The sequence below is a fragment of the Bombus vancouverensis genome, chromosome 9 (genome assembly GCF_051014615.1).
Source record: "Bombus vancouverensis nearcticus chromosome 9, iyBomVanc1_principal, whole genome shotgun sequence".
Lineage (NCBI taxonomy): Eukaryota > Metazoa > Arthropoda > Insecta > Hymenoptera > Apidae > Bombus > Bombus vancouverensis.
The window spans coordinates 1,358,347-1,374,393 of NC_134919.1; the positions used below are offsets into that span (position 1 = coordinate 1,358,347).

The window sequence follows — 16,047 nt, forward strand, 5'->3', positions numbered from 1 at the left end:
ACTTTCAAATTTTAATTAAAATTATCAATAGCATTTAATATTTATTAATTTTAGAAAATTAATAATATACACTATTATCTGTAAAGCTTTTTTTGTTGAAAATGATTTTAGATAATATCCTTTTATCATTTAAAAGATGACACTTAAAATTAATAATCATATAAATTTTACTTACAAATATTGAAAAAATATGATAGAAAAGGAAATATGAAACATTTACCTTTCTTTCATCTGCATTATACAGGACTCTATTCTCATTGCATGAACCATTAAAATTTGGAATGAATATTTGTATTACAACCGCCTTTTATCGTTTCTACCATATTAAAAGAAGTAAGCCGCATAATGATACTTATATTTATCTTTTTCAGTATTTATAATTACAATTTTTAAAGATTAGATAATACAAATTTAAGCAGGTTGTATGATAGAAAGTAACTCTTCCTTTAAGTATCCTACAGATTCGTTGTGACTTGTTTCTTCTGATTTACTTTTCCAGAAAAACATCAATATTACAGCAGGGAATAATTCTAATTCAAGTAATGTTTTATCAAAAGAATCTTCACTAAATGTTGTTTGAGGAAGCTTTTTTAAGCTGAAAGGTCTCTCATTATTTATCAAATTCTCACTAACAAAATTAACAACATTTTGAAAACTTTCATGTATAGAAAATGTTCCTTGTAAAATAAGATTATCTGGAAATTTTATACGGATCAATGAAAATTTATATTTTCTGAGTCTCTGTCTTTCATCTCTTTCTCTCATGGATTTTGTTCTTAACATCTGATCTCTTTCAACTGCTTCAGTTCTATTAACATTGATAAGGAAAAATGTTTAACATAATTTATTTAATGAAGTCATATTATATTTAATCTGTATGTATTAATGCATACAGTATGTATATATAATTACCGAAGTTGTTGTTCTTTCTCTATATCTTCAGCAGTTAAATTGAAAAAGCTCGATGGCAATTCAGTTCTCTTGTTTGCTTGCATAGGTAACAATACTTGAAGATTTCTGTCTAGTTCCAGTGGAATGGGCTGTGCAGTTTTCAATGCTTCCAATAACATGGTAATGTTTTCAATATCACAATTATCTGCATTACGAATTAAGAAATCATCCTCCTTATCATTATTCAATAACTTCTTCTGATGAAAACCAGCAGCATTTAAAAACTCTAATGCACCTTCAATAGGGGCCACTTTATCCTTTAAAATATTAATAAAAAGTTTATATAAATTATTTTCTTCTTAAATAAATCTATTTAAAGAAACAAAAGTATTACTTGAAATGTTCTATTTTGCATCCTAATCTTCTGATACTTTTCTTCCTCTGGATTATTTATAATATTTTCTAGATATTTTCCAAGTGTTTCAACACAAGCATCAATTCTATTCTTTTTACTATTGCAATTTTGTATAATTAAACATGATATTAAACCCATATCTTCTCCTTTCAATTGTTCATATAAAAATTCTTTTATTTTTACTTTCCATTCATCTTGTGATAATATTTCATCAGATAAATATGAACAACGATAGTATACATTGGTAACAGCTAACAAAGAATTATTCTTAACTGAATTTTCAGTTTTTTCTTTTGACTGCACATAATTTTTCTCTATATTTTGTTGTGTTTCTCTTTTTTGTTCTAATTCTCGTTTCACTTGTGCTTTAATAGCTGCATATGATCTATGAATAATATATTATTAAATATGTTATTATATTTAAAATTATAAATAAAAACTATTATTTTTTATGAAAAACATACGTGTTAAATTTTTTTATGTTAGATTCTTTTGCTTCCAGTCTTGTCAAAGCTGCTTGACCAGCTACTTTAGCTTCTTCTGTAGGTTCCACTCTTTCTCTTGGCTCTACTACAGAAGTAGATCCATCATTGCTAGTTGATTCTGTTAATCTACATAAAATAATTTTGCGTTATGAAAGATATAATATATTAATGATAATTAGCTTAGTATTGAGATATATTTGAAATTTAAAACATAAGATTCACTAGTATCTCAAATGACAATTAAAAAAACTACTGAAAATTTCTATCCTTTATGTTAAAATCAAATAGTTAATTAGAATGTATTATGATAAACATTACTTGTGTCCTTTTCCAGCATTCATAAATTTCACATCCAACTTTGCCTTGTGAAAAAATGATTTAATTTTTTCTGACATAATTGTTACTTGGTTCATTCCAAAAGGTTGTAAAAAGCAGATCAATCGTGTAACTTAAATTTTCTGCTCAAAACAATTCTGTTGGATTTATTTAACCTAGAAAAAAATGAAAAATTCTATATATATTTATTACTAACGTATTAAAGATATATATATATATGTACAAAAATAATTCCATTTTGCTTACAATTACTTTATATTTGGTAAAATAATGTATACTTACTAACCAACAAATTATTCACCAGATGAACTGTCAAAATCTTTTGATACAGAGTCTGTGTTAACAACAATATTTTTTATTAGAATTAAGATAAGAATTTTTTAAATTTTCAATTTTTAGACATGATAACTTTTATATATATACTATAAATTAACAGCAAATAATTTCTTAATCATTTAATACCATTTGTTTATTACATATACTGAACATTATACTGAAGAAAATATTTCTTTTTTACCTCTTTTACCCTTGATCTTCAACAAAAATAAAAGAATTTTTACTTAATCTTGCAATGGCATACCATTGTCTTTCATAACCCCAGTTTTTTTTGCAATTATATTGATTTTTATTAATGGAGGAGAAAACAATAAAACTCCTTTAACTTCTTTTTGAACATTTAATTTTATAAACTTAAAAGCAATATCTATGAATATTTAAATAAATTTTTTACACTGTGTCTTTTACAAAAGTTTTTGTGATTTAAATGCACAAAAATCATATTGAACTTAAAAGACCTCAATGTTCTATTTGGTAATCATAAAAAGTGTGCTATTGCAAGATAAAAGTAAAGTAAATCCAGTAAAATTAATGACAAAAATTTATACTTAACAATATGCTTTTATTATTACGCGATTAAAAGCAACAGGAAGAACAGACATATAAATAGATACTGAGTATATTGCATAGTCATCGAAAAATATGTTCCGAGAATTATATATTTATTATTAAAATATGTTTAAAAAATTATATATGTATTATTAAAACATGTTTTGAAAATGATATATTTACTATTGTAAGCATATACATACATACAATCTGTTCTACACAATAACGTGAATACGTATACATATCAAAACGAAAATATGATTTTCTTACTTGGTTCCATAAATTGTTCGGAAATTCTTGGACCGTAAATATACCAAACGATGAAAATAAGGGCCACGGTACTAACAAATGTAAACAAGAAAACTTTCAACAATTGCAACTGAAAATCGTCAAATGCTACCAAATCAATAAATTCGTGAAAAAAATCGGAAAATTTTTGTTGAAGTTCATTGCTGATTATGCTGTTGATCGGGTGAAATATTAACTCAAACGTTGTTGAGCCCACTAAGTCATCGGTAAGCTTATTGATCGTTTCCACCAAATATTCTACCCAAGACCACGAATTTTCATGTACGCTACTCATCACATGTGATAAACTCTTAATTAAATTAAATAAACGCACACTTTTTGTTCACCTTTACTTTATTATGTCACATTACCCACGTCATTCTTTGATATTTTCAAGTGTCTAAATCATTCTGATTTCCAAGGTCAGATCCCAGAATATGATGAAACTCGACCACTGAGAAAACTTCTGAATAAGCGTAAAAAGTAATATTTGATTTACCATCTTACAAGAAGAATATTCACAACTCATGGCTTCAGTAATGCCATCTTTGTAGCCATAAAATTTCAATTGTTCGCTAGAGATGTTTTAAGATCATACGTAAATATTTAATATTTACTCGTTTTATATTGTTGTATAATGTACAGCAATACTAATATTGTTTATCAATGTTGGTAAAAAAAGCAATAATATATTTGGAATATATATAATATAATTTGAATAATATAAAAGTATATCTCTTTCACACATACATCTCGTGTCTTATTATCTGCTAAAAATGGGTGGTGGAGATTTGGTAAGTTGAAATTAAATTTTAAGTTGGAGAAGCACGTATTATATTAAATAAATAGAAACATATTGTATCTAACAAAACTGCAAATTTTGTTAATATAGAATTTGAAGAAGTCATGGCATCCATCTACTATGAAAAATATAGAAAAAGTTTGGAAAGCAGAGCAACAACAAAGTCGAGAAAAAAAGAAAATAGCTGAATTAAAGAAAGAAATAGAAATGGAGAAAGATCGAGAGGATATGAAAAAATACGCAATGGAGCAAGGAGTAATAGAAAAGAAAGATGACAAAAAGCTGGATTGGATGTATAAAGGACCAAATCAATTAGTCAATAGAGAAGAATATTTACTTGGACGGCCAATTGATAAATCATTTGAACAAATGGTTCAAACAGAAAAGGATAATGAATTAAACCAAGCACCAAGAAATCATGTTGAACACGGTATTTTATATTTTAAATGTTTTTAATCCTTTAACCTATAACATTGAGTTAGACTCGTGGTACATCCTTCGGGCCAAACACAAGAAACATGAGTTTCTTGGTCGTATTCGCAAGTGCAGATATATTTTCTTATAAAATATTAGAAAGATATCCTTAAAAATCTTGTTCAATGATCAATTGGTAGTAATTATTTATCAAACATTTTGCAACATAAAATTAGTTGTACCTTGCACAACTTCGAGCGCTTAGCTAGACCATGAAATGGCTCGACATCTGACTGACCCTGCCAATGATTATGGCACGCGCCGTTGGAACTTAGATCGTAGGGCTAGGGGTTAATTTGTATAAGAATAGCGCAGTGTTAGGAGTTTTATACATAACTTATCTGCAATTTCAGAATGTATTCCCCCGTCATTACGTTTCTTTTCTGGTAATGAACAAGTGGACTTAGCAAGAAAAATGCAAGAAGACCCCTTATATGCTATAAAGAAGAAGGAGATGGAAACAAGAAATCAACTGCTAAAAAATCCAGTTAAATTAAAGCAATTACGACAATTGGTATGTAAATGATAATATTGGCTTATTATAATATTTTATTAGAATATTTTATTATTTATTTATTAATATCAACTACTATTTAGTTGGAACAGCAGTCAAAGAAAAGTAAAAGTGAAAAGAAAAAGAAGAAGAACAAACAAGATATTGATAGTGATGATGAAGCACAACTTGACCTATTACTGACTACTAAATATAAACAATTAAAGGATAAAATTAGTAATAAAGATTTAATAAAGTCAATGAAAAAGATGAAACATAAACGAAAGAAAAAGTCTAGAAAAGAAAATGAAACTTCCGATAGTGAATCAGAAAGTAGTAACGAAGGAAGTGAAAGTGATGAACATATAAAAAAGCACAGGAAAAAGAGAAGTAAAAGTAAAGAAAAAAATACTGAAGTTATAAAACATAGTAAAGAAAAATATCTAATACCTGATAAAGAAGAAGAAAGAAAGCATAAGTCATATGAAAAACTTGTTAAAGCATGCAGTTCAAACAATGATAATAATGATAGCTCAATTAAAAAAAGAAGAGATAGGTCATTCAATAGAGAGATAAGAAAACACAGAGAGAAAGATTTTCGTTCAAGCAGTCCTCAAAATAGGAGAAGCAGTATTCATAAAAATACATACAATACCGAGAATAAGTATAAAGATCTTTCAAAGAGATCACATAAAAAAGAAACAACATATTCTAAATTATCTTCTGATACAAGTAGAAAGTATAACAAAAAAGATAAGAATCGAGATAAATGGAATTTTAAAAAGAAACAGGATCTCACAGAAGAAGAAAAAGAACGACGTAGACAAGAAATGATAGCAAATGCAACATGGAGAGATGAAGAACGAGAACGTAATGTTAAAAAGTATCGCATAGAAGAAAAGAAAGAAATAGATAGTAGAAAAGTGTATAATCAAGATTTTGTTACAAAACAGTTAGCAGCTGCTGCAGAAATAAGTACTGTTGCTTCTAGAATTAAAGCCAATATAAATAATATACAACGATCTGGAAGAGCAATGGATACAAATTTTGCTAAAAGGTGAATTCAAATAATACAGTTAAGTTTGTACAGTTTTATAAATTTCATTGAATTATTTATAAAAATTACTATAATCTAAATGTGATATATTAAAAAATGTATACTGTGTAACATATAATTATGTATTTTATTGATATATGAATACAGATTTTTCGACAGAATTACTATCTTTTATAATTTTCAGGATTTTATTTATATAAAGCAAATTCTCTTGCTAAGGGAATATATATACACACATTAAGAAAATACCATATTTTTATATAAATATACTTCTGATTATATATAATGTATTTACAAACAATATTCGATTGCACTGAAGAATTACTTTTTCCATTATGTAATTTTACAAGTTTCTCTAGTTTCAATTGCGTCGTTGATGTCATTAATAGTTGCGAAACATCCTCCAGTAAGCATATTATTTACTACAGCTCTAGCAAGATATCCTGTAGTTATTGAATAGTGAGCAGAGAAAAACAACGATTGATCAACAGTTTTTTCCACGTTATTATCCTAAACAAATTTATGTTTAATATTGAATTTACATATATAATTGTAACTAATATATGTAAAATTACAGTCAGAATGTATGTACCTTACAATACATGAGGAAACTATCTTCGACGAGTTTGTTAAGATTTAATTGTTTCTGAAAACTTAATTCTGGATTTCGAAGTAAAATTGTTGACACTATAGTGAGTAACTGTAAAAATAGGAGCTGTATATTTATACATATTGCATATTTTTTCGTGAATATAATAATGCTCTTGCATAAATCGAAAAATAAATCAAGTATAAGTAAAAAAAGAATACCTCTACAATAATTTGGCGATATTCTGGCAATTGTATATGGTGAAGTAAAGATTCCACGGACAAAGCAAACGTGAGTTCGGAACGAGTCATATTGGACAGCGTAGGTTGTTGAGGCAATTCTCGTCCATTAACACAAATACCATCCGGACAACGCATTAATACTTCCCAAACATGATTATAAAAATGTGCAGGTACTCTACATAAACAACCTTCGATTTTTCTACGTCCTAAAACTGTAATCCTAATACAACATAAAATTAATTTATGTATAATAGATAAATGTGTACTGTATGAGAAATAAATTAAATTATTTATACTTTTCATTGTTGGCCCAATCTTTAACCGTCAATACTTTTATAAGGAATTGACGAATCTCAAATGGACTATAGTTCTCAATTGGTTTAGGATTTTTAACAAACATTTGTAGGTAAAGTTTTATTGCTTCTAAGACCCATCTATAAATAAGAAGAATATTTAATAATACTTATTCTAAATATTCTAGATATTAATGTTAAAGATGACACATAAAACACACCCAATACGAATTTTCAGTATTCCTTTAAACATTTCTGGATTTGTTCCAATAAGTCGACCGCAGTACAATAATACTTCTTGTTGAAGTACTGCTTGAACTACATTATGTGGTTGAATTGTTGAATACATAACTGACTGGATTTCTACAGGTGTCATTGGTTTATCAAATACAGTTTCTTCTTGTCCAATTACTCCAACTGTTATCTGATATTAATGATGAATAAAAAATTCTTTATTTACACACTATAAATATCCAAACAATTTAACAAAGGTACCTGTTTTCCTTTAACAAGAACTCCTGTTATAAAAGGACTTATACTATCAACGGTATGATTCAATAAACTGCTACAGTAACGAACAACCATCCAATATCTAAGACACCCTGCCTGTTGATACAATGATCTTAATTGATCTCCAACTAAAATAAAATATTAATCAAAGTAAATATCACTATATACCTATAATCTTTAAATAACAATTTATATTAGTACCTGTCATTCCATTAATTTCATAGTTAATTCCTTCTCGTTTCAATAAAATACCATAAAGTTGACACAAAGTATATAAGCTTTTATTGTTACGAATTTCATTTAAGATATTATATAGCGGTTCATTCATATAATACTAAAACACGAAGCAATTAGAATAAATAAAAAAATATAGTTATTATTTATAGATACTTACAGAATAATCTTTTATATTTTCAGAATAAGTTAAAGCTTTAGGTACATCAGTTAAACTTTGATATCCAATATAATCATGTTTTAATTGCTTAAATTGGGTAAGTTCAAGATCTGTCTCTACAGTATTTATAAAGTCCAAATGTTCTACACAACATTAGATTTGCATTAATATTTACTAAATGATAGAGAATAAAATGTATAAATATTAATTATACCAATGCATGAAGATGAAATGAGATTCTGTAACCGACCAATTCGAACTTTTGTTTTGTTACAATACCCTTTTTTTAACATAGCAAAAAGATCAAGCATTTCCTTAAATTGTGGATCCCTAACAAAGAAATTTTTTATTTATGAGTGTGATATAAAAACTACAATTTCAACATATTAATTTAAAAATTAACAAGTACCTCATATGTTCTTCTCGTATCAAAAGACATATAGTAGGTCGACCTGAAAGTCGCCAATATTTGCCCACAAACTGAAGTTCAGTTTTTATGTCATCGATTAATAGAGCCATATCTCTATACAAGTAAAAATCTGACACCTCAAATATTAGAGGATAACAAAGTACTGTCATACCACATACTCTATAAACCTATAAAAAAAGTGATATTGAATTTTCTAAATCAATTTTTATTTTATACATTGAACATACCTTACTTGTACCCAAAGACCCAATTGGTCTTGCTGGTCGGCCTTGCAGATTTAGTTTATTATTCACTCCCAATTTTTCATAAACTTTTACTAATTGTGTAGATGATAATATTTGTACTGGTTCCACTTCGTGTGGCGTTTGTGTTTGTATACCGTATGTTGCCATCATAGCTTGTAATCGCATAGATTCAGCAATAAGAACGATTTGTACTACAAGATCAGTATGAGTTCCCTAACATAGAGAAATTTTGTAATAAGTCAATCATGCATTATTATAATATGACAAGAACGCTAAAATTATTAATATAATACATTTTTTCATTCCCTAATACATTCAAAACTAAAAAAGGAGTTCAATTAAATGAAAAGAAAACTAGAAGTTTTTAGAAAAATTTGTAAATTAGACAATGTAATGATGTAATAATGCATAAACTATGTATTGTACAGTTAAGAAATAATAATGAGAAAAAGAAGATGACAGAAACAAGCATCTTAAAAAACGACTAAGATAAATCATGCCTTAATCCAAGCTTCATGCATTATAATTAAAAAATATTTACATTAATAAAGTGTGTGTATATATATATATAATAGAGGACTAATATAATAATCAGTTACTAATCTGAGCAAATAATAGACATTCAATATTACAATATGCTACATGATTCAAGCATGTATTATCATTTGTTTAATTTGAAAGCTCAAATACATATATTATTTAAATAACATTATAAAGCTACTATCAATCTGCAAATATTAAAACAAAATACTACAAAATACAGTATACTATTTGTATCATTTACTTACAATACTCGGTTTTGCCTGCATGAAACAAACATGTACAAAATAATTTATTATAACTAATTAATTTAGTAAATGTACTAATTAAATTGTACTCTGACTTACTTGAAAAGCTGAATATCTTCCAGCTTTTCGTGGTCTGTTGTATGAAGGAAGATAACGTCTAATTGGATCTAATTCATTAATATGTAATAAACCAGCAGTGAGTAGTTGAGCAATTATAAACATAGCTTGATTCCACAAATACATGGGTCCAGGTTCTGTATCTGTAGAACTTTTCTGTCCTCTTCCTTCAGCACTTGGTACTCGATATGTACTACCAGGATCATTTCTTTCTAGTTCTAACCTATCCTCAGGTACATAGTAATACATAGGTATTACAGGATCTATTTAATTAAACAGAATATAATAACATTTTATATCATTATAGCCAAATCTATTTTCTATCTACATACCTCCATTAATATCTTTGTACATTCGTTCTTTTAATAATTTTTGATATTCTTCCACTTGTTCTGGCAAAGTCTTAAAAACGCCGTCAATGATCATAAATATGTAAAATAATGGCCATTCACATTCTATATTATCAAATTCCTATAACAAAAAAATATCTTTTTAATACCATCCTAAAATTATTAAAAGAAGTTAATGTAATTATGTAGACAGAAATTATAAATCCATTTAAGCACATTCTGAAAATAATATATACTAACAATCAAATACATCAGAGACCTTGATTTCACCAGATTTGTAATATCGTCGATCTTTGCTTTCTATAACGGTTTTGTATCCATCTCTGCCAAACCTCTTAAATCCGTAATTGCCTTTTAATCTTCGAATTATATTTGCCTTTGTTTCATTATACAACACTTCTTCGTGAGTGGCAAATGCAGGAAAAGATATTGTTGGTAGTAAAGCTGTGTCTACACTCTAAATAGTACAATGTATTAAAATTTAAATTATAATACATTTTTACATAATATGTATATTTTTTACCTTAGAACTTGACTCTCTTGGAAGCATTGTTTCAAAAATACTACGATTTCGATTATGTGCATCAATATCAACATATATAACTGACCAAGAAGCTCCTTTTTCTCCAAATAAATTGCATCCATTAATAGCTTCAAGAGCACTTTTGGCTATACCAATTGAACTTGCATGTATTTCAGGTGTACCATCATTATATCTACTACCACGTTCCCACATGCCATAATCTGGTGTACGATATGCTCTTTCCACATAATATACAAGATTTTGTATAAATGCTACTTCATCTTGAGTATATATAATTTGCAATCCTGAAGAAATCATTTGTACTAAAAATATCAAATATAGTGAAACAATATCAATCTACAAAAAATAAAATAGGTATAATAATTATTTTAAATCACTCTATCTTATCATATTTCACTATGTACTATAATTACTTGCAAATGATTGTAATCGGCATCTTTAAAAATTTCATCACCAGTATCTAAATGAAATTTACAATGCAATGCAAAGCGATTACACTGATTACGTTTAAATAACTCTATTCTAGGTGATTGTTTCACCCAACATTCTAAAATCCCACGCATACATTTTACAGCTGATTGTCCAAGTTCATAAGATTTTCCACGATCATCATCTATACGTCTAAAAGACATAATATTATTTACCATAATATAATAATTACTAGACAAACTTAATCCTTTATTACCTATATGCTTGGTACAAACTCCATACAGCGGCCGCACAGTAAATACTTTCTCTCACACTTCCAACTACTTTATCATTTGAAACTTGTGGGAAAAGACCTGTTATACAACTTTGATAACGTAACAATTGTCTTTTAACTAAAAATTATATATAATCTACTTACTTTATTGCTACATGAGATAAATATAATACAATGGAATAATATGAAAATAAATATTCTTACCAATTCCATAATAGATATCAAGTTGTCTGACTGTATCTTCATAATTTGATATCTTGAGAAACATGTCAATATCTAAATCAATAATACTACCTTGTCGTACATTTCTGATCTGAGAAGCTCTATACAGTTAAAAACTGATTATAATATTTACTTAAGATTAATTATAGTTGAACAAATTAATTATATTCAAGAGATATTAATTATAGTTGAACAAATTAATTATATTCAAACCTTTTTGTGGAGATTGTTACAAAAGATGTCATCTTATTCAGATTAATCAATTCAATGGGTTTTCAACTTGATTTTATTCTTTAATGACCATATGGCAACAATTATTTCTAGTTACTTCAATAACATGATTATGTATTATTAAAAAATTCTTTAGTAGAATATAAAACAATTAAGGTGACAATTGAAATAATAAACAACTCTCCTCTAATCCTCGTGTACGCATACGCGCATTAACCTTGACTGTGTTCTTTTGAATAGTTAATTTTACTTACACTACAATCAAATCTTCTATGTAATTGGCACGTAGAAGTTATTTACTATCTCTGACTTAAAATAGAAACCAAGAAGTAGCTATAAGTAGGTTTATTCCTAATTCATTTTAAGGTTATCTGAGATGGAAAATTTTTGAATTATGTAATTGTATTTCCAAGTATTTAATAACATATTTCCAATTTTCTAATTGAAATTTATTAAAATAAAATATTTTAAAGGAGTTTTAATTAAGATTTTAATTGTAATTAAATTCTCTCAATAATTATATTGTTCCTTATCTATTACTAAATTAGAGATGGAAGTGTCTTTCTGCGCAAATATTTGGGGTCATATTTATACGTTTTATTTCTGGACGAACATGATGTAAATATTTTAAAAATATGTAATATTATATGAAAATATTTGTATGCTATGAAAGATATATAATAATACAATACATTAAACTATATACATTTCCTTTTATTCCGTTTTTATAATATGGTTAATAATTGTAATGTATATAGTAATAATACTGATAGCGATAGTGATCTATCTTCTATATAATATTTATAGTATATATTTAGTATCTTCATATATATACCTATTATACTAGTATAGCGATACTATCACTATATGATATAATTTGTGATATATGAATTTTATTTTGAAATTTGTAAGAGAAATAAAAACACCTATAAAAGAATTAAATTAAAAAATTATTGTAAAATATTTTACTTGAAAACGAAAAATACAGTAGAAACTTGCATAAAAAGCATAAACGTAATGCTAGTTTAACTATAGCTTTATACACTATATAATTCGACAAACGTCATAATTAGACTTTGAATGTTTATATGAAGGTGTACTTATATAGAAAATTAATTACAAAACAAAAGCATCTATAACAAAAACAAATGCAAAATTATTAATAAAATATTCTATTTGAAAAAGAAAAATGCGCGAGAGAAACTTACATGAAAATAAGGACTGCTAACGAGTGAAAATCAACCATAAAAAAAATCATTGCAAATATATTATTATTATTCCGCGTTTCATGTTTCTGAAACATTTTTAGAATGCGTTACGGAACACGCACGACTGTCGTGACAGAAAATTGAGTCAGTTCCGTAAGCAGAGCGCGAGAGTTGTGTCTTGTGTATCTCCCGTGTTCCGTTTATAGTTATAAAGTGCATTCTCGTATATGATGGCGTCCGCGAAAAGAAAGCAAGACGAGAAAAATTTGAAAATATTACGCGAGCTGGTCTCACAACCTGGTAATAAAGAATGTTTCGATTGCCATCAGCGAGGCCCAACTTACGTCAACATGACAATCGGTTCATTTGTCTGTACCTCTTGTTCTGGTATGCTGTAAGTACTCGTTACTTGTAAGAAGCCAATAAAGTGTACCAAGTTCTTCTTCCTTATAAAAAAATGACGTAACTGTTGTTTTACTTCATTATTTTATCATATTATGAATAGAACTGACCAAAATGTACTTTACAAATGCTTTACATAATATTTAACGATCAAATAATTATAATTATCACTGGATAAATGTCAACATTTCGAATATATTAGGTAGGTTCAGTTTCGCATTTAATGAAAAATAAAATATATTCTTATTTGTAAATGCATTAGTAATAGGTTTTGTTGAAACACGTGTGATGAATGTATTTTACTATGATGAATAGGAGATTGTGGATCTTTGTTAAATGCTCGCATTTGCGGTCAGGAAGTTAATATATACTATCGGTATCAGTGTTTTCTTTGTGCGTAGTAGTTGTTATCAATGGTCAAAATGTGTTCTATTCATAAATAATATAGAATATCATTAGCTATTTTATAGAGTCCATAATATATATTATATTAATTAGTCTGACTGGCAATGGAAAGAATAGATAAATTATTAAATATTATAAATAATGTTTAATATACACAATAAATATTTTTTATTATAATAATATTCAGTATGAATATATTATTTATAAATTACATTGTTACAAGTTTCAGTGAAATTTTAGTGTTTTTATTCTATGCCAATTTAGATTATTTTTACCCATTATTAAATGCATAAGAATATCATACATTTTCTATACATAGAACAATAGAATTGGATAGAATCATAACATGATTTTATAAAAGAGGAATAGAAGATTTAGTTAGTAGAAAGTAATTGTTAATACAAAAGAAATATAATATTTAAAGGATGACCTAATTATGTTATTTTAATGTTACAAATTATAATAATTTGATCAATTAGTATATATAAAATGTAATAGGAAGAAATTTATATTACTAATTTTTTTTTAAATTACAGGAGGGGCTTGACACCACCACATAGAGTAAAATCTATTTCTATGGCAACATTTACTCAAGAGGAAATAGATTTTATAAAGGAACGTGGTAATGAATATTGTAGAAGAATATGGTTAGGCTTGATGAACCAAAATTCATCACAGACTTTAGATACAAAAGATGAACAAAAGATGAAAGATCTAATGAGTGCAAAATATGAGCTTAAAAGATATTATTTGGATCCGTCCATGGCAAATCAGAACTCAAATCAAAAATCACAGTCATCTAATCAAACTAACATTCCAAGGGTTCCACATTCTGGAACATCTACTACAACATTATCTTCTACAACATCTACATCAGCTTCGAAAACAAACAATGTTGAATCAGTTAATTTTAATAACTTTTCAACAGATTTTGTAGCTGATTTCAGCAAAGTTCCTGATCCATTTATTACTACTACAACACCTGCAAATAAACTCAGTCAACCTATTGTACCTCAGTCATTCTTTGCCAATTTTGACAACAATCCTGTTTTTGATAGCCAAAAAGATACAAGTAAATTGAATCAATATTTTACATTTCTGTTTTTACAAATTAATACAATATCATTATTATATTAATAATTGATCTTTTGTGTGTGTCTAGATATTGAATCCTTAAGTCCATTTAGTCAGACTACAGGAAATATGACTAATTCAATGAATGCAAATGGTGCACATGTACCTCCATCAGAAGATCGTTATGCGGCACTGAAAGACTTAGATTCTCTAATGAAACAAATACAATTGAAAGATGATACTACAACAACATTAAATACATCCACATGGAATACTAATAATGGTATATGCATTTATATATATCATTAAATCTTTAATTTTTAAAATTAATTTTACAAAATTATTTTATTATTCTTATCATAGCTTCGAATTCACTCTGGAGTGTAGGAAATCAAACTACAAATGTAATTTCAAATCCATTTGCAACTGGTGATTTATGGCGACCATCTAATGTAGTTAATAATAATACACAATCAATTGATACCTCGCTATATAATCCTATTAATCCTTTTAAACCAGTACAATTTCCTATGAATAATGGTAAGTTCTTATTTAAAGAATGTAACATTCAATATATTTAACATGTGAAATAAATTAAAAAATATAAATATTTTAGATCCGCAGTGGGTAGGTATCGGACCATCTAGTAACAGAGATGTAATTCAGTTTAGTCAATTAATGACAAATAAAGTATGGCAACCAACTCTTCCAGCATATCATGCAAATCCATTCATGGTATGAATATAATATTTTCGTTTTAATTTTATAAATTATACTCATATATATATCTTTGTACATCTAAATATATAAGTCTTTTTAGGTTGGTTCTGGCGTGAGCAACATGACAAGAAATTCGAACAATCCTTTCTTATGATTATATAAGCATAAGTTTTTAATGGAATTACGAACAAATAATATAGACCTAAAATATGTTTAGTTTAGGGCAATTGTTTATATATGTGACCTTATTGGCAATTAGTGCCATTAACTTTTATCTACAGGAGCACCAATCTCTTATTCATATAACAAAAAAAAATAATACTTTTATTTATGAATATAATATACACGTTAAATAAAGATTAATATTTGTTACCAATCGTGTATTATGTCTAGTAAAGTCATCCCTTGATACAATTCAATTTAATTTCATTTCACTGTGTCTTGTTATAAATTA

The 16,047-nt window shown here is 27.0% G+C and overlaps 4 protein-coding genes across 7 annotated transcripts; 2 read left to right on the forward strand and 2 right to left on the reverse strand.

Annotated features, from left to right (window-relative positions):
• Positions 1-345: 345 nt before the first annotated feature.
• On the reverse strand, positions 346-3,753 carry Gint3 (GDI interacting protein 3). Its single transcript, XM_076621348.1, has 7 exons — positions 3,648-3,753; positions 2,414-2,461; positions 2,110-2,282; positions 1,771-1,917; positions 1,286-1,691; positions 913-1,208; positions 346-808 (listed from the first exon to the last, which is right to left on the reverse strand). Exons 3-7 carry the CDS (start codon positions 2,202-2,204, stop codon positions 412-414), a joined length of 1,341 nt encoding a protein of 446 aa, XP_076477463.1. The 5' UTR covers positions 2,205-2,282; positions 2,414-2,461; positions 3,648-3,753; the 3' UTR covers positions 346-411.
• A 71-nt stretch (positions 3,754-3,824) lies between these two features.
• Positions 3,825-7,259, forward strand: LOC117160062 (uncharacterized). The gene is made up of 5 exons (XM_033340475.2): positions 3,825-4,094; positions 4,193-4,532; positions 4,930-5,090; positions 5,174-6,126; positions 6,311-7,259. Exons 1-5 carry the CDS (start codon positions 4,077-4,079, stop codon positions 6,324-6,326), a joined length of 1,488 nt encoding a protein of 495 aa, XP_033196366.2. The 5' UTR covers positions 3,825-4,076; the 3' UTR covers positions 6,327-7,259.
• On the reverse strand, positions 6,228-12,426 carry LOC117160059 (putative phosphorylase b kinase regulatory subunit beta). 3 transcript variants are annotated; one of them, XM_033340470.2, is made up of 20 exons: positions 11,767-12,425; positions 11,536-11,654; positions 11,314-11,449; positions 11,042-11,249; positions 10,608-10,964; positions 10,344-10,541; positions 10,067-10,205; positions 9,717-9,997; positions 9,618-9,632; positions 8,812-9,042; positions 8,564-8,751; positions 8,369-8,484; positions 8,155-8,297; positions 7,962-8,094; positions 7,746-7,888; positions 7,472-7,674; positions 7,254-7,391; positions 6,937-7,177; positions 6,719-6,826; positions 6,228-6,636 (listed from the first exon to the last, which is right to left on the reverse strand). In XM_033340470.2, the coding sequence occupies exons 1-20, from the start codon at positions 11,796-11,798 to the stop codon at positions 6,460-6,462; spliced, it is 3,306 nt and encodes a 1,101-aa protein (XP_033196361.1). In that variant the 5' UTR covers positions 11,799-12,425; the 3' UTR covers positions 6,228-6,459. The 3 variants fall into 3 exon arrangements, with proteins under 3 accessions (XP_033196361.1, XP_076477459.1, XP_033196362.1); XM_076621344.1 differs by having other exon boundaries at positions 11,536-11,669; positions 11,767-12,424; XM_033340471.2 differs by lacking the exon at positions 9,618-9,632 and having other exon boundaries at positions 11,767-12,426.
• Positions 12,427-13,071: 645 nt separating this feature from the next.
• Positions 13,072-15,969, forward strand: drongo (Arf GTPase activating protein drongo). 2 transcript variants are annotated; one of them, XM_033340386.2, is made up of 6 exons: positions 13,077-13,386; positions 14,336-14,871; positions 14,962-15,156; positions 15,237-15,413; positions 15,490-15,608; positions 15,694-15,969. In XM_033340386.2, exons 1-6 carry the CDS (start codon positions 13,220-13,222, stop codon positions 15,745-15,747), a joined length of 1,248 nt encoding a protein of 415 aa, XP_033196277.1. In that variant the 5' UTR covers positions 13,077-13,219; the 3' UTR covers positions 15,748-15,969. The 2 variants fall into 2 exon arrangements, with proteins under 2 accessions (XP_033196278.1, XP_033196277.1); XM_033340387.2 differs by lacking the exon at positions 15,237-15,413 and having other exon boundaries at positions 13,072-13,386.
• Positions 15,970-16,047: the final 78 nt, after the last annotated feature.

Coding starts and splice junctions, on each gene's coding strand:
- LOC117160062 (XM_033340475.2), top strand. Junction 4,533..4,929: donor AAGAAATCATGTTGAACACG/GTATTTTATATT, acceptor CTGCAATTTCAG/AATGTATTCCCCCGTCATTA. Junction 5,091..5,173: donor TAAAGCAATTACGACAATTG/GTATGTAAATGA, acceptor ACTACTATTTAG/TTGGAACAGCAGTCAAAGAA.
- Gint3 (XM_076621348.1), bottom strand. CDS start 2,204: ATGAACCAAGTAACAATTATGTCAGAAAAAATTAAATCATTTTTTCAC. Junction 1,692..1,770: donor AACATAAAAAAATTTAACAC/GTATGTTTTTCA, acceptor TATTATTCATAG/ATCATATGCAGCTATTAAAG. Junction 1,209..1,285: donor TGCAAAATAGAACATTTCAA/GTAATACTTTTG, acceptor AATATTTTAAAG/GATAAAGTGGCCCCTATTGA.
- drongo (XM_033340386.2), top strand. CDS start 13,220: ATGATGGCGTCCGCGAAAAGAAAGCAAGACGAGAAAAATTTGAAAATA. Junction 15,414..15,489: donor ACAATTTCCTATGAATAATG/GTAAGTTCTTAT, acceptor TAAATATTTTAG/ATCCGCAGTGGGTAGGTATC. Junction 15,609..15,693: donor ATCATGCAAATCCATTCATG/GTATGAATATAA, acceptor AAGTCTTTTTAG/GTTGGTTCTGGCGTGAGCAA.
- LOC117160059 (XM_033340470.2), bottom strand. CDS start 11,798: ATGACATCTTTTGTAACAATCTCCACAAAAAG. Junction 10,965..11,041: donor CCGATTACAATCATTTGCAA/GTAATTATAGTA, acceptor TATTTTTTGTAG/ATTGATATTGTTTCACTATA. Junction 6,827..6,936: donor ATCGCCAAATTATTGTAGAG/GTATTCTTTTTT, acceptor CTATTTTTACAG/TTACTCACTATAGTGTCAAC.